Genomic DNA, 22,357 nt, shown 5'->3' on the forward strand with positions numbered 1-22,357 from the left:
CAAAAGATACGCTACAGTTGTGGTCTGAAGCTGAAAGGTATGCCCGCATTATTTTGAGAATTCTAACACGATGAATTACTTTGAATTTGGAAAGAACTGGGATGTTTTGACAAGTGTGTTAATATTGAAATGTTTGCCTGTAGTTCTAAGACATTCCTTTCATCCATATTCAGCTTGGTCTGACAGGTTGTGTGGGTATTGCTTACTGCATATTGCCCTGTTTTAAGGTTGGTCATGGCCCAAAGGTTGAAGTCAGTCTCCCTGGCATTATACCCATCTGTGCTTACGAGGCCAGTAACCCCTAAAACACAAACAAGCAACAATTCTGTTACACATGTGATATTTTTGGTGCATATGACATATATACCAAATAGATGTGGTTGAAAACTTTCATGTCACTTATATATGGCAGGTATGTTGTCCCACGTCCTAGAACTAACATAAGTAGCTCACTTTTCTCCAGATTCACCTATTTCTTTTTCCATTGTAAAAGACCATGGTATATGGTATATTACAACTAACATACCAAAACATGAAACAAATAAAAAAGTCATTTTTGGCTGCTGTCGCAAAAATCATGGTAACAGTTTTCAGTGTTCAACATCAATTGAAATGTGGCTACATGTCATTTCAGTGTGTCATATTTGCACTCTCATGGATTATATAAATTCATGTATGCATTCTAAATATGTTCAATTGCTCCTGTGATTAAAAGTGTGTGTGAGACAAAATGGAGCTAAATAGAAGTCTATCCAGTGTTGACCCTGCATACAGTCTTCAGTTTAACCCCAGAATTCTGGCAAAAACACTGCAGTACCAGAGTTCATGTCTCAGCTCTCTTCCATGTAGAAGATTCAGCAGATGGGCTGTGTATTTGAAACAGATTTTCCATGCACAAGTTGGCTGGGACATACACACAACCACAGGGCCCTGACCCGTCCACTCCCACTGTGAGCCTCTGTCAGTTTACTAACACCAGTCTCCACAAACTCCAACAACAAGTGTTTCCAGTGCTTCAAACCAATTATAACAACAGTGGAAAAGCTCAAAAAAAAATTAACCACTTAGTATCAAGGTTCTAAAAGTATACACTGGGTGTGCACCAAAAAAAGTATATCAAAGTAACTTAGAGAAGCAATTGTGTCTTGAATATCTAATCTCATTTGGGAACTCACCCCAGAGTTTCCGATTCTGCATTCTCATTGTGATGTTAATGCCATCGTTCTGAGATACTCCTTCCGCTAGCGCCTCCCTAAGGGCCTTAGCATACAGCACAAAGCCGTCATAGAAACATCCAGCAATATAGTCCATCTAAGAAGAGGGAGAAAAAGAATCATTGTATTATGGAGCTCCAAGGTAATCTCTTAAAACTATGATTTTCTTTCAATGAGAGATAACATGCATGACATACAAATACAACACTACTGGAAGGCTTAGTCTACACAGCCACGAGCATTACGACTGCTAGAAAGTTTTTAACCCACAGTGGGTCTGAACTGAGTTTTAAAAGGGGTCTAATACTTAGCAAGTGGTGTGAAGCTTTTCTTAATGGTATGCTACACACTAAAACACACCTCAGACGAAGTAGCCAATCAGTGACGGGGAAAACTGATTACATATGCCTGAATAAGAGTGAGACGTGTAGCCAATTAGATATTTGTTATCGGATTTGTGATAAACATTGAATAGAACAGATAAAACTGAATAGAACTTGTCACAGTATTGAGTAGACTTTGATCCTGATACTGGGGAAAGTTGTTCTCCTCACTATTGACTGCTCTGCTTGCGTTGTGCTGATCTAACAAAATCAAAACTACAGGGTGTACTACTGTTTATCTGGTGTTCAAATGTCCAATGAGGACACGTGAATGTTCACAAGGTTGGCATTGCTCCCTGCTGTTTGATTTATTTTGGCACTATCATTAATAAAACTTTTTTCTGTAGGCATGGAAGGTATTTTATATTACTTTTTTTCTGACAAATACCTTTAGACTTAGACATGGAAACATCCCTCCTAGCTCCTACCAATAATCATTTTGATACTGGTCATTTCAACTTACTAGAGAGGGTTCCAGTTTTACATTGAAGTCTTGAGTGGCTCTCTCGTGCAGTTGTGTACGGAATACTGTGTACTCTGGGTTGTCTGGCTCTCGATATGTTAGAATGAATACAGACTAGAAGGAGAAGGACATGAAAAACAGACAGCTGAGGTTCAGAAAAATATCCAGCTCACATTCCAAAACCCAAAAATATTTCAAGAGGACATATTTCTACGATTTTTCCACTGAGCAAAATGATAAGGTTGCATAAGATTACCAGAGCCAAGCTGCAAAGGTCCTGCCTATATAAAAGTATAGTGTATCTGAGAGGTGAGACTACTGAGATGAAGGATAAAATGTTCAGAGTCAAAGGAGCATGTTTCACTGTCATTTCACAGAGGAATCAGAAATATGACAGGATTATAATAGCAGCAAAAAAGAACACTCGTCTAACATCCTGTATCAGTTGCTTAAATAAAACCTCACTTGACACAAAAATTCCAGGATGTCAGTTGTTTTGATAAGTTTCATTGCTGTTACAAGCATGGTTGACACATAGGGGCGTTTTAGGCATAGGAAAACTAGGTGGTCACCTAGGTCGATTGTGCCCCCCCCAAACCAGCCCCTTACAATATATATATATTGGGGGCAATTAAATCTATATGCATTTTTAGTGATAATATGCATATAAAAATAAAACAAATAACACATGCATTAAGACTTATTTATTTGAGTGAGAAGATAAGAGAGACGGTGGGGGAGGGGCCAAGTGTGGACAGGGCGGGGATGGAGATCTTGCCTAGGGCGCCAGAATGGCCAGAAATGCCACTGTTGACACAAGCCAACGCTCTGTGAAATTTCAGCTGAATCTTGAAAATAAACTCTTATAGCATGTTAAATAGACATTTGAAACTTTTGTACTGGCATAACGCCCAGACTACACATTCAATACAATAAAATGGTGAAACTGCAATTAATAAATTAAACATGACAGAGAAAAACACAGTTGTAAGAAATCAAAGCCCTTTTCTTTCAGATTTTTAGTACAATGCTTAATATCAGCCAATCAAGGTTACCCTACAACTTGCTGCAACTTGTACTCCCATTAGGATGTTGTGTAATGTGTACATTTGCAGTTCCAAGTTAAAGTTAAAAGTCCTTTTCTCAGTTGGTCTTGACCTGATATGACTGCTTCTGCTCTGTTTACCATATTTTCTCTATGCGTAAACAGTGCCCTAAATTAACATCAGTATATGACCCTCTAAATACGTATTTATTCAGAAATTTTAAGATGGCAAAAGGGAACATTTCAACATGTTATATGGCGTTAAAGATTTATCAAGTGGGATTTCCAGTGAAACATATTCGTCTCTGACAAAATGTGTTTAACATAATACTAGCACTCAACGTCTCAGGATAATTCAGAGCGCTCGGCATAACAATTATACATAGATTAGACATGTAAACTGGACAAATGTCTGTAATAATAATTTCCCTAATCAAACTCTGAGTGATGGAGGAACAAAAAAATTCATTTGAATGGATGGAGGCCTATTTCATTTTTCACCATCCATCCCTGAACAGAGGCCTGCAAATGGCTCTCAGCTTAATTAATAAATAAATCAAATTGAATTAAGGACACAAAAATTAAGAAAAGAAGAAAAATTAAGAAGAAAATTAAAACTGACATCTACATGATGGCATTACAAAACATCCCATAATAGTACATTTATGTTATAGAGCATTAACACTATATGTAAACCAATTTGCATAGCACTGCTTTTCCCTGTTAAGTGAATAAATTTTCACTTAATCAGTGCAGTCTTTTTTTTTTCAGAAGAGAAAAAAGAACCATTGCAAGACTAATGGGTTCTCCAGAAAAAGATGTTTTTATCTGCATTCGTCCACAGGAAAGCCTTGTGATTGTTTCAGATTTGTAGCACAATTGGAAATAACAATTTTTATAAGATTCAACATGACAATGAACACATCTCTAAGCTTTGGTTATTACAGTGGAACTGCTCATTCAATAACCTCATCATTTACTAAGAACGTGTGCTATTTCAGGTGAGTTTATACATTAGATGTGGACATTAGTTAATATGTTATCAGTCTATTGACCATTCACCTTCGTGTGAAAATATTTCAGAAAGGTAGCTCATGTTGTTTGTGTGGATGACAAATGGAAAGTGTAAAAAATGGAGTAAACTAGAGTAAACCATTTCGTATGGGTGGTGTTGAACAACTGTGGAATCAGGCTACAGAATGAATGATGTTTCTGTGGTATACCTGGAAAAGCTTGATAGGATCATTCCACTGTACAACTGAATTCTGCCAAGGTTTGCGCTCTTCATTTTTCAGACTTTCCGCAAATACGTCTATATAGAAAATGGCATAGTCCTCTGGGTTCTTCACCTCATCCTGGAACATCTTCATGATGTGGATGAATGTGTCCAGAGGTCCACAGATGTACACAACTGAAAGGGACAGAAGATCGCTTGCAATGAAAAGACTGAACCGTGTGCTGACTTCCTCAGACAATGTATTATTATGCAGAGTTAGTGTTAGTTTAGAGTTTAGATTTTTTGCTCTCAACCAGTTTATTTTACTAAGCTCTGGAATTTGGAACAGTGAGGGAAGCACAGATATAATAATGAAAACATTACTGAAAACCTCTTTAACCAGGAGTGATGGCTGATATTGGTCTAATATGTCAGACAGTAACCAAAAAAAGAAAAAGGAAAAAAAGACACAAGGGAAAAAAGTACACCATAATACACAACAAATGATCCTCCAAAATCAAAAACAGGATTTCCCCCTCTATTGCTTCGGGCGCACCTCCCCTGCTAATTTCACCCATACAAGTTGTGGGCAGATTGATCAATACATCCTTAAAGGAAACGGACTGGGTCAAGATTGCTGAGCCATTTCAGTTATGGATCTATTCATGACTGGTGAGTGCATTTGTCTTATGACCGCACAAACTGAATCAATTATTTGTGATAGGCATCCTGAACGGCACAAGTGAGTAATCCAAACCAGGCATTTCAGAGAGTTGATTGTCAGGAGAAATTGGGTGTGGAAAATATGCTCTCCTGTATATAATAACTAAGAGCCATTTTTGCATATGAGCTTTCAGAGGGACACATGTGAAAATGGTTAGAGGCCTGCCTGAAAGCATGCATGTACATAGTGAGTGGTTTGCACACAATCCTACACTGTTTCACTGCAGCTCCACTCTATAGGCTCTTCTGGAGGCATTATTTCCAATAGCTGCATTTCTCATTGCAGCTGCTGCCAGCTCTGAATAGTTCTTCCCAGTTACCAGACGTTTCCTCACAAGTTACACTGAAGTCAAGCCCCAGCTAACACCCAGACCCTAACTCTCAACTCATCCAACACAGCACAAGATGATTCATGCCAAGTAGTCCTGCTGTCTCCTGGGAAGACTCCAAAACAAATGTACAAAAAGGCAAGGAAAATGTTCTACAGCATTATAGAATTTAGAAAGACTTGCCAGCACCTGGCTGATACAAAGCACATCAAACGATTGAGTTTCTCTAAGTAACGGGTACGGATTTTGTTTCTCTAAGTAACGGGTACGGATTATTTGCCACTCATACTGAGACGACTCAATCAAATTCTCTGTTATTTTTTTAGACTCAGTTGATATTACTACAGCGTCATTAGCTTTAAAGGGTTTATTATTGATCATTAATCTAATATAATTAATCAAATGAAGCTTCAGTCAAACGCTATTGCCATCTGCCATGAAAAACGTTCACAACGCACTGTAATTTGTAAAACTTCTGAGACTGTCTACAAAAACCTCAGGGTAGAATGTCTTTGTTCTGGACACAGTAGCATCACTCAGTGTTTCTCTGTGTGGGAATCACACGGAGGTTTTTCAAATGTAAAACACATTCTCCCTTTTAACAATGTCCTTCTGAGTGTAAAACCTCAGATTCAGTGTGTTTGTAGGTGGGTGTGGGTGTGGATGTGTGTGTGTGTGTGTGTGTGTGTGTTTATATGTTCTGAGCAGAGAACACATAAATTCCAGTAGCATTCCACATCTGCCTTAGCTCTTTCACAAATAAACATATAAACACACACACACACACACACACACACAAACATACACACTCACTCACACAGAAAATCACTACTTGACATTTGCTTTCAATCCGCTTCCAGTCCACTGAAAAGCGTCAAGGTGTGCGTCTGTACAGTGTTTCCTTCTGTCCTCCAGTTTTTAATTAGAATCACTCATCCTGAATGGGATTTGTGGCCTTTTGTATTATTTTAAGAAACATGCATTTATTCACATCATGTGACTTCTAGTCTTTTCAGAAGACAACAACACGTCAACAGATGTAACTGTCATTCTGACTACATGCATTATTCAATTCCTGGTGGCAAAGTATTAGCATTTTGAAATGTCCATGGACTAAACTCAGTCGCAATGATAAGTTCTCAGAGGTAAAGGAAAGAAATATAACCAATAACATCTGAAACTGTTTTGTGCAATGAGTCGATATTTTCCATATGTAACCAATAAACAAAGGACAAACAGCTGGGGTAACATTCCCAGAATTTATACTTATCTTTGTCTGCCTCATCTGCGGATAAATATGAATGGAATGTCTAACCAAGGAGCATAACAAGTCCTGACAAGCTCATTAGCTTCCATGACCTGCAGGTCACTTTGGTAGGTCCATAACTCATTTAAGAGGAGAGGACGGGACCACACAGGCTTTACTAGTAAAGCACAAATCAGTTTTGATGAGCAGTTGTCTGCACCTTTTGGGCTCCTTTAACTAATGTAATACAGAGAACAACTGACTGCTTCCTCCTACAGTTCCTCTGGAACTCACATCTTTAATTAATCACTTGTCCTTGTACATTGAGGGGAAAAAAAACATGTTTCAGCAGACCTAACACAATCCAAGGTGCAGTGAAATATTTTATCTAAAATTTAAATGTCCTTGTATTTACATATATTTTCTCTCTTTCCAGATTTGTGGAAGTTTATGGATTAGCCGATGAGGATTGTAGGGCTCGCGGTATATGCACTTGCCTGTAGGCACACAAGAGGAGGGTGACTGTCGACTTGACAGATGTACTCTAGTAAAAATACAATATATTATAAATCTTCAGTATAACCACCATGTCATTTTAACAGATACAAGTAAAGGTCATGACCAGTTGATAAACAATAAGGTACATCTATTAGGTTGCCTGATTAAAAGGTAACAGCCAACTAAAAAGTTAAAGAGTTTATTCAGCAGTAATTTTGATTCTTAATAGCACTATCCAGAAACAAAATGACATTGTAAGGGAGACCTCCCATCTATTTAATTAGAAGGAGTCTTACCACTGATTTTTACATTTAAACATTAAAGCCCGTAAACAGTACTCTGATGTGATCAGTGTTTGGCATGTTTCCGGCTAATGAGATGTGATGCATGCTGCTTTAAAATGTTGGGGATGTACATAAATTTGGTTTTAATATGGTTGTGCATATTACATTGATGAGTGTTTTAAGAATTAGACGTTGATAAATAGCATAACAAACTTAGTAACGTTCATTTTCATTGCTGTCAAATCAGCAGTAACATGCAATGGATATTTCTGATTGTAACACATGGTCATTTTCCCCTCTTGAAACTTTATGTATGTGCATGAAATTTTGAGAATACTGTCAATACAATTTTGAGATAAGATGATCAGTTAAGATGCAATTCTTGAAAGCCAGATTGTGCGTCCCTTTAAGCATCAATTTACAAAGCAGAAATGGGGGGAGGGAGTGAAGAACAGACTTAATTTTCACTGAACTGGAAATGAGTCATTGTCTTCCTCCCAAAACGTTTGTGGGCTAACCAAGCAACACCACCCAGAAGAATACCAACAGTTCAAAACCAGCAGAGATGTGTGAGATCCAACCAAATCATCCCTGGTCATTAGTTTTGACCTGGTTTGAAACCAATTAAAAAGTACCACCACATGATCTTTCTCAGATAGGTCAATACCACAATAATTGTCACTGTACAATAAGCCCACATAAATGGCACACTGGTGATAATGAGGTAACATGCCATTAGTCCGCATGTGAAACCTGCCAGAAGATATTCTCTTTGTTCAGATGCCGCATAGCGAGGAGATATTTAAATCTGTCTCCTCCTCCCATAATCAACAAACCCCATGAGAGACAGACTATACTTAAATCCTATTCTCTCATTACAGGATCTGGTCTCTTGTCTTTGCAGCTGGTGTTCAAAGGTGACTCTGTGATAGTTACACTGGTGCATGTTGCTATGGAGATGACAAGAAGCATGCAGTTCATTGCTTACACATCATGCCTACACAGACTGAACCAAAAACATTTACCATCTCAATGTGCAGTTACTGAAAAGGCAGCATTTTTTAAATCACATCAGCACCACCAATAACAATAAGGTAAAGATTCTGATAAAATACATCTTAAGGTCTACCTACTACATCATGCACATCTATGACCACCTGCTGTAAAGCTGATATTAAACAGATGACATTCATCTGTCATCAGTAGCAGCACTGGCCAACATTGTCTGGATTTGTCAAGGGTCTTCTGGGATATTCAGGGCAGAATTAGCAAGTACCAGTTGATTATATGTTAACAACTGTTAAGTGCAATTAGCTTATTATCACAGTATTTTTGTGATGGATGGAAAGAACAAAATAGAAACAGGACCTGGCTCAGTATAGATCCATAGGGATTCAGGGGGTCCCTGTCACGACATGTTTATCCAGGAAACAGAACAGGTTTGTTTGACAGCCCTATACAGTATCTCAGTGAGCAGCCATTATAACAGCCCACATGTAAGTTTCCAATTCCACATCTACATCTAAATTTTAGGAATAATTACTTGTAAAGGGGCCCAAAAAAGTATTTCTTCATCACAGCAAATTAGCTATATTCATTCAGATATTTTAGCACGCTTTTCAAAAACCTTATTCATTCATTTTTCAGTCCCTGATTTGGTACTAAGTTCTGGGCAATCGCTGTATGGAAACTTTGGCTTTTTATGTGTCCATGTCTATGGACATGTCTAATCTTGGCAACTTGACTCAGAGCTCTGGGGTGACGGTTTTGAATTGCATGTTAGAACACTTTAATGACATAACATAACTGAATCTGTGTCAAAGAAGTAAACATGAAACACGCACCTATATATATATATATATATATATATATATATAATTTCATAAGTTATGTCTGTTCATTTTCTGATAGATAGATAGATAGATAGATAGATAGATAGATAGATAGATAGATAGATAGATAGATAGATAGATAGATAGATAGTTAAAGAATCCATGATCAATCTAATTGATCTCATTAAAGTAATTGAGGGGAAAATACACAAACAGTCCAGAGCCCCAGCCCCACAAAAAAAAAAAAACAAAGGAAAAAACAAATAACCTTGGACTTGGTAAAGTTATTTGTGGATATGTAACAGAGTCAAAAGTACAGAATAGGTCCTTGCTGAAGTAACTGCAACACTAGTACATTTCTCAATGTGACTATAACATTTTCTCAGGTGCTCTTACATTGCAACTTGAAGGGCTGCAATTAGGGAGCAAATGGCTATTATTATTTTGTAACATTACAGGATATTATAATATAATATAATATAATATAATATAATATAATATAATATAATATATCTTTAATGGCCTCAATTGCTTTAAATAAGATAACTGTATGCAACGTTTAAAAACACCATTCTGCTGTGCTTTTTTTCCCCTGTAACACATCCCTGAGCTATTGATAGTGGAGTACTACTGAAAAAATCTTCGGCTTAAAGAACACAATAACTATTTGATTATATACACTGTCCAATATTCGGTTACAAGCCGTGGCGAAGCAGCTATGTGTTGTTTAAGATTTCTACAGTTCTTTGTGAGACGCTGTAAATAACTCAGGGTCTATCACTCTGCCCAGAATACAACCCCGAGGAACACAGGTGGTGCCTGCCGTAAACCAGGGGTCTAATGCTTCTCATACTTTTTGTAGCCAGGGACACTATTGTCACACCCAGTCACCTCTGCACCCCACCCCCCCTTTTTTTTTTCTTGCTAACAACCTGAGTATTTAACAAGACGTTCTTCGGGATTTGTATGCGTGCTTGTGCGTATGTTATTCCTAAAATCTAAATGATATTGTTTTGTATTAAGAAAAGACTGGGGAATAACTCTAAGATAAATGTAGCAAATGCGTAACCGCTGCTGAACTTACTTCTTCCGCTGTGCTTCATAAATGTGATGATGTCTTTATAATTAAAAGTGTGAGGATCATCATATGGGAACGCTTCAACCGTAATATTTTCCTCACGAAACTTAAGGTAAATGCCTTCAGAGAGGAAGTAATGTGGTCGATCATCCTGTTTCAAGTCATGAAAAATCATAAGCGCGCGAGTGGTCCAATTAAAATGTGCATGAAGGTGGTTGGCAAAGTCTCCAAGTTTTGTGGTGGAGGGTCCCGTCCGCACTATAGTTTTGAACTCGTCCCACTTATGAAAACCATATGCGAGTCCTCCCGCTGTTATCAATGGGAGGTTCCAGTGGGATGCAAACCTTCCAACTGAGGCAACAGAGTACACACACCCCGGTCCAAAGAAAGCATCTGGCATATGGTAAAGTTTGGTATCCACTGCGATAATCTGTGCTTTGATTTCTGAGCAGAGGCCGTTCGAATCCTCTGTGCTAAAATTAAGTAGGTGGATGGAATATCCCGTCAGAATTCCTTGTTTCTGAATATTTTCTTGCGCCATGCGAATAGCAGGGAGAACGCGTGGCGATGCCCAAGGATACTTGATATTGTCAGGAAGCATCACTGCTACAGTAATATTATTTGTCCTCTCTCCCCTACACCTGGGTATGAGACAGTAACTCAGCAGTAATAAATAACTATACCGGAGTACCGTTTTATAACCCATTGTGAGGTGAGGCTGAAGAACCAGTCCAGGACAACAGACGAAGAGAATATACCAGGTGAGTAGGAAGGCGCCCCAGAGTCTCGGAACCAAACCATATGTTTGTCGCTTATATAGTACACGAAGTCAAAAGAAGTATTGCGCGAGAGCACGTTCCATTTCTTATGTGTATTGTCCAGAACAGTCAGAATTAGTTCCTCCCAACAGAGCAGCTTTTTCGCACACTTCTATGGCTTTTCGACTCCCCTCTGAGAGACTGTGTTGCTTATGAGATAACGTCCATCGAGATGACTACAACTTAAATCAGTGCAACCGACAGCTCAGCCCCCTAAACGTGATGTCAGTGGTCTCAAGAAGGGCAAGTGCATGCCGCCCTCTGTTGGTTATGCAAATAGTAAGCCACAGTAGGAACGTATGGCGCATTTCAGTCCTAATGGATCGATTTCCTTTACAGCATTACCAATATATCTGAAAGACAAATGTTTAAATCTGTGCATATTTATCAAATGAAATGTTCAAAACTTTAAAAAGATCGTTGCATAAATTGCTACATATTACCCATGTATTGCGTGATATAAGCACTGCATATAATTGCCTTTATGTTAACACATAGGCTTAACAAATATTATTCTTAGTTTGGTGCTGATTGAATTGGAAATATATGGTAACAGATACTTGCATACACTTACTATTGTTAGCTATGGAGAATAATCTCATGTTATAGAATAGATGCTTTCAAATCACCAAACCCTTTCATTCTGAAACAACTATAGAAATACATGAGCTTTTCTTGTGTTGTATACTTGCTAAAGAAGAACTTTGTGGTCTTGACACAGTGCTTCCTTTAGGCCTTTCCCCTGAGAGTAGATAAATTTACCATCACTGTACTGGAAACACATGGTGAATAAACGATACACAGTGCTCTATATGGACATTACTTCCCAGTTCTATATGACTCATTATGAGCAGCTGGGTTTTTCATAACAGTTACCTCTTAATCATTTCACATAAATGTAGCTGATTTAGATGTGTTTTAATGATGCTGCTAAATTTGACATAAGATACTTTGAGCTGTCATTGTTAGTTTAGTACGTGTTATTATGAAAGAAGCTCCAGTACAGTCAAGACAGTTTTTGTTCCCATTCTACTGGAGGTCAGTGGTAGAACATAAAAAAGAACAGTGTTTGCCAAGCTGATTTATCAATGTAATCACAGTTTTATTTAACAGTTTTGACTTCTCTGTTTTGAGAAAAATGTGCAATAAAAAAACTGTTTATAACAAACATATTTTTTCATGGCTAAAAGAAGACCAGTGGATTTCTCGTTTGATACTCATATATGGTAACTGACAGAGACTTAAGACTGTGTTCCAAATGCTCAACATCACTGAATTCCAATAGTACAGATCATATTGAACACAAGAGCAGAGGATTAACTGAGAACTAGAATGTAATCCCTCCCAGAAGGAAGATGTTTAACAGAGATTTTCAGAATATGCCAAAAACCATGCCAAATTGTTCCACTGATTTGCAAACATTTTGTAAAAGGTTTAAGTGTATGCCAAGATTTTCTGGGGATACGCTGACAAACATCACATCTAACCAGCCATGACCCTGGATAATCAGACAGGTAGCGTAAAGACCTCCAGATGGACAATCTGAGAGCATCTTTAACAACAATTTCTTTGCTAAATTGACAAACTAATGGCAAACTGATTCCAGTAGACCTCAGAGATCAGAAAGAAAGTGCGGTAAGTAAAAACCACAGTATGTAAACCAGAAAGACCGAACATTCATTCAAGCAAAGAAGCACTCCTCTTTCACCCCTGTTAAAGGAACAGAAATGCACATTCACACGTGCGTGTGTGTGCATACAGAAGTTGCTGGGACACACTGCTCAATGAAAATAGTTTTAATGAAGCAGCTAAAACCAGCATATGATCAGTGCATATGGTAATAATACAGTGAGTGTGAGACACACAAGCCCTAATAAAAATATGTTGATGTTTCTGCTGTGAGTTGGGAGGTTATTCGCTTATGTATTTAGAATATTGTTCAAACTAACACACAACGTGACCGTGTGTAAGCTCTCCCCTGAGTCTGTCTCTTTTTCCCTCCTAAATCCACTAATGGTTGGTCTTAGGCAGGCGGTAGACTCCTGAGGAGACAATGAGCTGGTGGTCTCGTACTTTCTTCTGTAGGAAGGCTTGGAGCTCGCTGACATCCATTTCCGTAACCACGGGCCCCGTGGCAACAAATAAGCGCAGCATGGAATGGATCCTCTCCAAGGTCATGGTCTCCAGATTGGTCAACATGGCCTGGATATACGCCCAGAACAACTAACGCCAGACAAAACAAGAGGGAGAGAGGATGAAAAACTCAGTTAAAATAACAGTGCCCTCTCTGATCATGTCCAGTGTAGGCATCTCTCCTCCTACAGAATGTGCAGCTGTCTATACCTTGACTAGATGGTGGGATGTATGAGAGAGATAGTAAGGCATATACATATCACTTACAAAATTCCTCATGGTCTTTGGCTGCATGGTGTTGAGTATGAATATGCATGAGTATACAGACACATAAACTGACTAGAAGTGTCTCTGCTCTGTTCTCTGTCTGCATCTGTGTGCGTGTACACATGCATGTGTTTATGTGAACAGACAGTTCTCTCACCTGTAGTTTCTCCTCTCTCTGCTCTGATTGGGTGGTGGTGTTGGAGTCTCCCTCTTCATCACTGTCTATAAGCATGACTGCTCTGTCTCCTCTCTCCCTGGCTGACGCTGTCTCCAACACAGTGTAGCGTCCGCCAGCCTCCTCCCTCACCACCCCCTGCTGCTGCCACAGGGCAAGTTTTCTACGCACCATCTCCTGTGGCACTCCCACAACTCCACTCAGTTCCTCAAGGGTCCATGTGGCTGATAAACAGAAGAGAGAGGGACATGTTGAAAGTAAAACTCCATAATTTTTGGGAAGTTTCACAGTTGTCCACCTACCACCCCACATTTGCTGTACACAAACACAAACATTTATAAAGCTGCATAACTGTGTTTATCTCTATGGCTTGTTTGCATAACCCTCTTCAATCCAGTGGGTTTGAGGCAAACTCTTAAAATGTGTTTATGGTTAAATTTCAAAACTCCTTTCCACTTACTTGCCTGTGTGAAAATATGTATGTAACTTAAACATTAATAACACAAATTAATTTCATGTCAAAGCACACTTACTTTTTGAAGCATTTCTGTTTACATATGTTTAGCTAGAGGACTCTCTTGATGTAGCATGACCTGAACCTGCCGAGAGTATATAAATGCACACACACACACACACACACACACACACACATAAAAAGACAAACAAACACCTTTTTCCTGGAAGTGGAGGATGATTGCAGCATGGATAGGAGAGACAGTGATGTTGGTGAGTGTTCGGTCCCCAAGCTCCACATCCAGTGTCACGGAGCCCAGATGAGGTTTCCAGCTCAAGGTCCTCATAGCCTGCAAAGGAGGCAGACAAAAAGAACATGTGACAACAACGGTCAGCACACCACTAACAGATATTCCATTTCACGTTTGTACGAAGTGACCGAAGCTGACATCATCATGGTTGGACTGTGGAGAATGTGAAGACACTGATGTTGATGTAAAGTTTTGGCTCGAGGATCATGTCCAAACATGTGCACACCATACAACTGAATCAGAGCTGTCCATTGATTGCATTACTTTTTTTTTTTTACCAGAATTTTTCCAGCGGTATTTTTGTGTGTCGTGTGTGTGTATTGGCATTTCTGTATTTTGATTTTCTTAAAATGGTGTGTGCCTTTATGCTCCTGTACCTTGAGTTTCTCGTATCGGCGTGTGTAGGCCTCCATAGCTTTGGAGACCACCTCTGGGAGCTCCAGTTTCTCCTCTTTGAGTGGAGGCCAGAACTCTGATGACAAGATCATGACTGAAAGGGCCAAAGGTGGCTGCTCTTCCTCCGACAGACGACTCTCTTCCTCACGGATGTTTGTGTTGATGCGGCGTGAGTCTGCCACATCCTATTGTGAGGAGGGAAAGAAGTGACTACATTACATTACATTACATTTATTTAGTTGACACTTTTATCCAAAGCAACTTACAAGTGGGGAAAGAATTGCTCGTGATGGATGGCGATATGGATGGACAGAAGACCAGAAGACCTCCACTACATTAGTTAACGTTATCTGTTCCTGTTCTTTTGAGCTGTCATTACATTTTGCAGAAATCAATCGACACTCCCTCTTGTGTAAAACAAATACTGCGAAGTGTACAAAAATTATACTGTTTTATTTGTAGTTCCTTCAATTTTGGGACACTTCATATATGTAAGAGGTAGAGAAAGAGAGAGGTGGGACACTGTCAGACATAGTGGGTATGGCACAAATATTTAATGTGTGAGAGAGAGAGAGAGAAACAAAGAAGCATGGTGGTCTACCTTAAGCATGACTTCACAGTAGTGCATGTGAGACTCTCCAAACCTCAGCTTGAGCAGCTCCACATTACGAATCTCCCTGGAAAAGACATAAAAAGACAGTCAGAAAACAAACAGAGTTTTGACTTAACTACATTACACCTAGGATACAGACTATACATACATCCAACCCGTATCACATGATCTGAAAGACTTTTTTGCAAAATGTTAAAACACAAAGTCAAATGTGAATGTCAGCAGTTAAGGTCTATGTTTGGAGTGTGACATGCATTGTAAGTGAAAAGTAGACAGTTTGTATTTTTATAAGAAGACACATTGGCACGTGTGTTTATACCTGGCTGTGTTGTAGTTAAGCTGATGTAGCAGTCTGTCTGCCAAGACAGTCCTGTATTCATCTATGAAGATCTCTTTACTTCCATATATACTAACCAGCAGACTGATTATGTCTGATGAGCGTCTCTTCGAGCCTGTGTTATCTGATTAGGGAGAAAGGGAGAGAGAAAATGAGTGAATGTACTCCCAACAGCTACTGTCTGTGTGTGTGTGAGAGAGGAAACATAAGTGTGTGTGTGAGTATGAGTGTGTGTGAGTGTGTATGAGAGATAAGTCTCTACCTGTGAGGGCATCGGTGGGGTCTGGCGTCCACTCCTCTGGGTCACTCCCCTCTTCTTCACTGTCCTGTGTTTCCAGGGTAACAGGGTCAGCACGTGAGAGTTCGGTGGCCAGATCACTGCAGCCCTCTGAATCACCTGTCAGACTGCCAACAATCTGTCGCACTGTGTCCTCCCGAGTCCTGAGGTAATAACATTTTTATCCTCAATTTTTTATCCTCATTAAAAAAAAAATAATTATAAACGTATTATCAACAAGCTGCCTTTTAACACTCTATGAATTTGCACTGTACAGTCCCTCTGGCACAAAATGTTTTGTTTTAAACTCAAATTTGATTTGTACAGCTCTTCACACAACGGATAATGTCACCAGAGAATATTACAGAGTACCTCCCTGAAAACTCAAGTAAACAAGCCTCGGGCAACAGTGGCAAAATAAAACTCCACATGGCTATAAAAGGAAGAGACCATAAGAGGTACCGAGACTTGAAAGTGGGAATGCATGTTCCTGTAGCAAGCCCCGGGATGATAGAGGATAATGCCAGTCCATTTCACAGAACAAAGGGACCGAGAGACCTGGTAGGTATGAGACCCATCTTAGCACTTATACTGTGAAAGTGCACAGGCAGTAAGCCTTCGTATCGATCGAGGGATGTTCTACTGTTTCTGTGATCAGAGATGGGGGTGACTTTATAAAATAATGCATTACTGTAATATAGCAATATTACTAACTCAGGTAACATGCTGATACAAGGCCCCCTGTTTAAATGTATCTTGTAATGTTACTTTAAATTTTTAAAGTCAGGAACATTTTATTTAATGCCCAAAACCTCAAGCTGCAGTCAAGGTGATCTACATATACCATAAGAACCAATTCATAGAAACTAATCGATTCACAATCCTTAAAAAAATCCTCCACTTTGGCTTCAACCAAGTGCTGTACTATGTGAGTGCACTGCATTCAGTAAGTAAAACTGCACAGCCAATGTTTTACATGAGGAAATCCTCCCATTTCCCTCAGGAGCAACTCTGTATAATTAGGAAGAGACATTACATTATGCCTATTTACATCTCCGCATTGAAAAATATGCAAATCATTCAGTATGTACAGAACATACAGTATGATTTCATATTGCATCGCACTAGATAATGTCTGTGATGAGAGCTAAGAGCTACAAACATGGGATGGACTGTGTATTCTGTACTATGACAGAAGTTATTAGATGTATCAGACTCACACATATTATACACACACATATTTTTAAAACTCTTTGTCATAGGAGTAGAGAGGGACAAAATCATGCCTCTATCCCTGACCGTCACCTCTCATACCGTTCTCCATCACACTGTATCCCCACACTGTTTCACCACATTAAGACATGTCCCCTTTTCCAGCCTATGAATGTTTTTTTTTTCTTACAGGTTGTTTTTAAAAGCGCTCTTAGAAGTGCACCAGTGTGTACACTAATACATTTTACAGAACCGCACAAAATGTAAATATTTGTTCTTACACATTTTAATAATTATTCACTAATGCATTTTATGTATGGGACAGTATGTCAACCACTTGTAATAAAAGAGAATTATTTCCAAACATCATTTCTGGCACTGTTCCACTCAAACTTCAGATGACTGCTTTTCTGACGAGTCAGTGACTGGATACACGCCATACGCGTCTCCATGTTAGTTCAAAGAGAGTAACTATTCTTCATCGTCAGTGTGGCTTAGGACGGTACTGCTCTGGATGCCAAATGGGATTTTAAGGAGTCCTTTCATTACCGTTACCATGGTGATGATATACATTTCATCACTGTTCCTCCGACAATACTGTAAAGCCCACCCCAATCCCCTGTGTCTCTGTGGGAACATTTTTCATTTTGTTCCTATACTCACAGATTACCACAGAACACCGCTGCCTTCCCTCTGTCCCCGCCTCCCATGCAGCTCTCTAATATAGACACCCAGCTCGTTAGTGGTACTGACCTCAGATATTTGCGGATGGGCTCGCAGGCCACCTGAAGGATTACCATGGACGGGTCCAATTCCCGCAGGGCTTTGATGGCTGAAATGTAAACGGTGATGATGTCGGAGGTATGGACTCCTGCAGGAGGGAGGGAGAGAGAGTGAGGAAGTGAAGGACAGGGAAGGAGATTGTCTATTTAGTATTTATCTATATAACTGTACGTATGTGTGTGCACACCAAAATGCTGATGCATTTTTACATAAAATGCGGTCAGATACTGGGCAAGAAACATTATGTAGGTTATTGAAGAAGTTATGTTGTCCTCCAAAGCATTAACTTATATGACAAATAGAGCTAGTGTACTCAAACCCCTGGGCAAGCTGGCCAGGTGCTGTGCTACTGACCTGGGTGTAACAGACGCGTCTCAAATGCAGATTTCAGGGAGGTGAGCAACTGCTGTCTCTGATTGGTCCGCTCCAGACAGAACTTGAGGTCTTTTATAGCAGGAGTAGACTCTGGGAAATCTATGAGGAGATGAGACAAGCTTGTGGAGAACAATAAACTACATTTGGGAAGCTTGGTGGATCTCTGAAGATTGATTGTTGCAGTTTTGGTTGTTTGATGATGTAAGTACAAGCAGGTTACCAGCAAGACCTCCTGTGACTCAACATTCCTTCAAGCCCCAGAAAGGCAACTTCTACTCCTGAGTTGGAGTCAAGTTCTTTTTGGGTTTTTTTTTTTTTTTTTGCAAGTTATGAAAATTCATTTAATTGCTGGAAAACTAAGCTGTCTTTAGCAAATGCATGGCGACTCAAACAACATTACTTTTCCTTGGCAACCTCTGGGTGTGATGCAGGGCTAAGAGCTTTTCATGACTTGGTGCGTCACCTCTTATGATACTGAACAGCTCCTCGATCCTCATGTTGACATAGATGTGGCAGAAAAACTGGTGCATGTGGCAGCGCCAGCGCTGAAGAATGGCACTGGCAGGCTGGCCCACCTCCCCACTGGCCCCCTCCTGAGACATGGCACTGTTGTCTGTGTCACCTACTTCACTGGCAAACACCTGACTCAACCAACTCAGCACCTGCTCCAGCCACTGAATTAGAAACCAGACATGAGAGGAAATCATAAGAAAAAAGACACGAACATAAACACATCAGTGATTACAAAATGGAGAACAATTGGAAAGAAGATGCTGAAAATAACAGGGCCTCAGGGATGCATTGTATGCGGGAATAATTTGAGAAACGGTCTGGTATGCATTAGTTTTTTTCTCTGCCAGCTCTTATTCTTTGGTAAAAACAAAATTGATGAATGCTGATCATCATGTCTGGGTCTATTTTGCTTGTTTTATGTTAGGTAGAGAGCCAATTATAGTACAAGTCCTAAAATTTTAAAATAGGCTATTTAAATCATAAAACATTATGAAGACATTTTAAAAAATCAATTTCCTGACTGGTTGTCTAGAATGTAGAGCTAATGGAACAGAGACATGCCAGAGCTGTATCGTGCCCAGTGAGGATTTTGGATCATAAGTACAATGTTAAGGCAGATTATTTTAATAATTTGATTAGATTGAGACATCATGTCATTTTGAATCTAAACTGATGCTGAGGTGAAATTCCTTAACTGGTCACATGAGTCATTTTCTTGCATTAACTTCATTAAGAAATACCTCTGACTCAAAGGTCAGTTATTGCCTTTTTTCATGGTTTCTCTTGGTAGTATTTTGTCTTGTGTGCCTTTTCCTCATCTTTTTATACACCACATATTTAACTCTCATTTTCTTTTATGGGACTTTGAGATGTTTACTTATGATAATAACTTTTAAATGCATGCACATCTAATTTTATAAACAACTGGAGTGCTTGCCTCAGGAATTGCACTGTTTTGTTTTATTTTTTAATACTGGGTCCCTCTTTTCACAGTTAAGAGGACATGTGGGAATACTTCAAGAAAAGTATACTGCACAAGGTCAATTTCTTTTTCCCAAATTATATGGCCAGTATTTACAACTCTGCTCAGCATTAGGACTAATTAAATCAAAGTCCCACAAGCATGGAATACTGAATTGAGCAATGTAAACTGACTTTTTAAATGGTGTGATACATCCATCTCACCTCCTGAAAATCAGAAAGGAAGGAGGTCTCGTATTCACCCCTGCAACGCTGCTCCATCCTCTGCTCGATCAGCCAGTGCAGGATGGAGGTCACTGCCTCCGAGCTCACCCTCTCCAACAGCTGCAGTCTGGAGCTGCAACACAGAGCCCATACAAAGAGTTACACTGAGCCCACCTACACCACAGAGCCCATGCCAAGAGTCCACAACTCTTACAAACTCAGTGCTGCACTACTGGGCTCACTGACACATTTTTATTGGGTCCAATATTCCTGTCCTGAGCTATACAGGAGATGTACTCTAATAAATATAGTGTTTTACTAGTAGTATAGTCAGCATTCAGAAACATCGCAGAGCTATAGGGAGCCTGTGTTTCAATACCGTTTCTTTCATAATTCAGCCATGTGGGAAAAAAAACAAACAAACAGAAAACAGAAAATACCCTTCTTACAGTTTTTAAAATGCGTTTTATGTTGTACCAACAACACTGTGGCACTTCAAAGCTCTTCACTCACAGTATGTGACTTAGTTCTTGTAGTTGCTCCAGGGCTTCTAGGCACCAGCACAGCTGAGGAGGGGCAGTGCAGCCTGGGCAGTCACTCCCCTCTGATCCTGAGACTGCCTCTTCACTGTCTCCCAGCTCCCCTGCCTGATTCATGTGTACTGAGAAAGTGCGGCTGTAGAACTCCAGCACACGCTCCTGTAGCACAGGCGGAGGAGAGAAGAGAAGAATGGCACGGATGACAGAAAAAGCTCTCTCCCTCAGTCCATGAGCCCCAGGGCCACACAGACCACCCACACCATCGTCCTGCCACGTGCCTAAGCGTTCTAGGGCTCCTACAACAGTGGAGGTAAACAGAGAGGAAAGTCATTTAAACCAACAGCTCACTCAACAGCATGTCACATTGTGTTAGTATTCACACATCATGCATTCAACAGATAATTCACAGCATTCATGTAACCCAATTTGGTCAGAAATTGAATGGAAACCATTAATAAAGACAAATAAGATTATTCCATGAAAAAGGACTTTCCAAAAATGCAGATGCAAACTACAGGTGAGGACAATATTTGACTCACAGGACTACTACACTTAACTGAAAATAGAAAGTTTCCACTGGCATAACCTAAATAAAAAATCAATACAGAAGACATTTTGATATGGTCTAAACCAGACCTAAGAATGGCTCCAGTTGAAGCAGAAGGTTTCTAAAGGCTTCTAGTAAGGTTTTGGCTCGTTCCCTCTCCTGAAGCCCCTCCTGTGGTTGCTTAAGTCTCGCCCAGAACTCTGGGGCTACAGTGCTGGTCAGACGCATCTGCAAGGTCTCCAGTAGCCAACCTTCCACATAAGGACCTAGCCCTTGAGAACACAGCAGGGCCAAAGCTTCTGAAACAGTCTCTTCTGACAAAGCCACAGGAGCATCTGAGGACAGCTGCAAAAAGAGGACCACAATAATGATTGTTATTATGTTAACCGTTTGTGTTTGGTAAGTGGAACATGGACACTTGGCAAATGGGCACACGTCGTACTGATGCATATGCCTGCGAATTTAGGTCTGGTCCTTACAAGAGCGAGTCTGTAGAATACTAATGCGCCCGTTTTACTCACCAATGCCTGTGTTACAAGGTCCCAGCCGGCTGTCAGACTCTGTTGCACTGAAACAGACTTGATGTTGCTCATCTTTCCAGCCAGTTTAGTCAAATCGAATAAAAAAGCCTGGTTTCTAAATCAGCCATACATGTAATAAGCGATACAACACCAACTGTTTCTTATAATGTGTTCTCTCTTGGTTATAACGTAAGTTAGCGTTTTTCTTGAACTGTTTTTGTTAAATTGTATGTTCATTGGTAAGTTATCCCGCTGCTTCGTTTGGCCGGCGCTTAATGATGACGTTAATAGTGACGGTACAGGCAGTAGGACGGTGGAACTGTGTCCAATATCGAACATTTCCATCCGAAACAATTTACCAAAATGATCAGTATATCTGTATATAGATCACATACAGTACTATTACAGCCGGTGAGAATCTGAAGTATGTGAGCACCGGACACTATTCTTCTTAAATGCACGGGCGGCGAAGGGGCGTGACTTAAGTGATCAATTCAATTTTGAAAAAAATGGCGGACAGCGGGGAAGGGGGGCTGAGCTGTCCTGAACAGCACAGGGCAGGGCAGTGCAATGCAATAGCCAGTGCGAGAC

General features: G+C 39.9%; 2 protein-coding genes across 2 annotated transcripts in view; both read right to left on the reverse strand.

The window, feature by feature from the left end:
- The window catches only part of npr2 (natriuretic peptide receptor 2), a 32,961-nt gene extending 21,669 nt beyond the window's left edge, over window positions 1–11,292 (reverse strand). Inside the window, exons 1-5 of the mRNA XM_030768562.1 lie at window positions 10,318–11,292; window positions 4,329–4,516; window positions 2,061–2,174; window positions 1,176–1,311; window positions 207–301 (exon numbers count right to left, since the gene is read on the reverse strand). Coding sequence (XP_030624422.1) covers window positions 207–301; window positions 1,176–1,311; window positions 2,061–2,174; window positions 4,329–4,516; window positions 10,318–11,017 — 1,233 coding nt within the window. The 5' untranslated portion in view covers window positions 11,018–11,292. The remainder of the gene's footprint in view (window positions 1–206; window positions 302–1,175; window positions 1,312–2,060; window positions 2,175–4,328; window positions 4,517–10,317) is intronic.
- Window positions 11,293–13,096: 1,804 nt separating this feature from the next.
- anapc2 (anaphase promoting complex subunit 2) lies at window positions 13,097–21,838 on the reverse strand. Its single transcript, XM_030767842.1, has 14 exons — window positions 21,767–21,838; window positions 21,335–21,590; window positions 20,673–20,994; window positions 20,160–20,292; window positions 18,925–19,135; window positions 18,441–18,560; window positions 18,057–18,174; window positions 16,077–16,255; window positions 15,797–15,938; window positions 15,466–15,541; window positions 14,846–15,049; window positions 14,375–14,507; window positions 13,687–13,928; window positions 13,097–13,352 (listed from the first exon to the last, which is right to left on the reverse strand). The coding sequence occupies exons 1-14, from the start codon at window positions 21,836–21,838 to the stop codon at window positions 13,140–13,142; spliced, it is 2,421 nt and encodes an 806-aa protein (XP_030623702.1). The 3' UTR covers window positions 13,097–13,139.
- Between the last annotated feature and the right edge of the window lie 519 nt (window positions 21,839–22,357).

This window comes from Chanos chanos, chromosome 3 (assembly GCF_902362185.1).
Source record: "Chanos chanos chromosome 3, fChaCha1.1, whole genome shotgun sequence".
Taxonomy (NCBI): domain Eukaryota; kingdom Metazoa; phylum Chordata; class Actinopteri; order Gonorynchiformes; family Chanidae; genus Chanos; species Chanos chanos.

Coding starts and splice junctions, on each gene's coding strand:
- anapc2 (XM_030767842.1), bottom strand. CDS start 21,838: ATGAGCAACATCAAGTCTGTTTCAGTGCAACAGAGTCTGACAGCCGGC. Junction 21,591..21,766: donor ACCTTGTAACACAGGCATTG/GTGAGTAAAACG, acceptor CTCTTTTTGCAG/CTGTCCTCAGATGCTCCTGT. Junction 13,929..14,374: donor CCTCCACTTCCAGGAAAAAG/GTGTTTGTTTGT, acceptor TCTGTTTATCAG/CCACATGGACCCTTGAGGAA.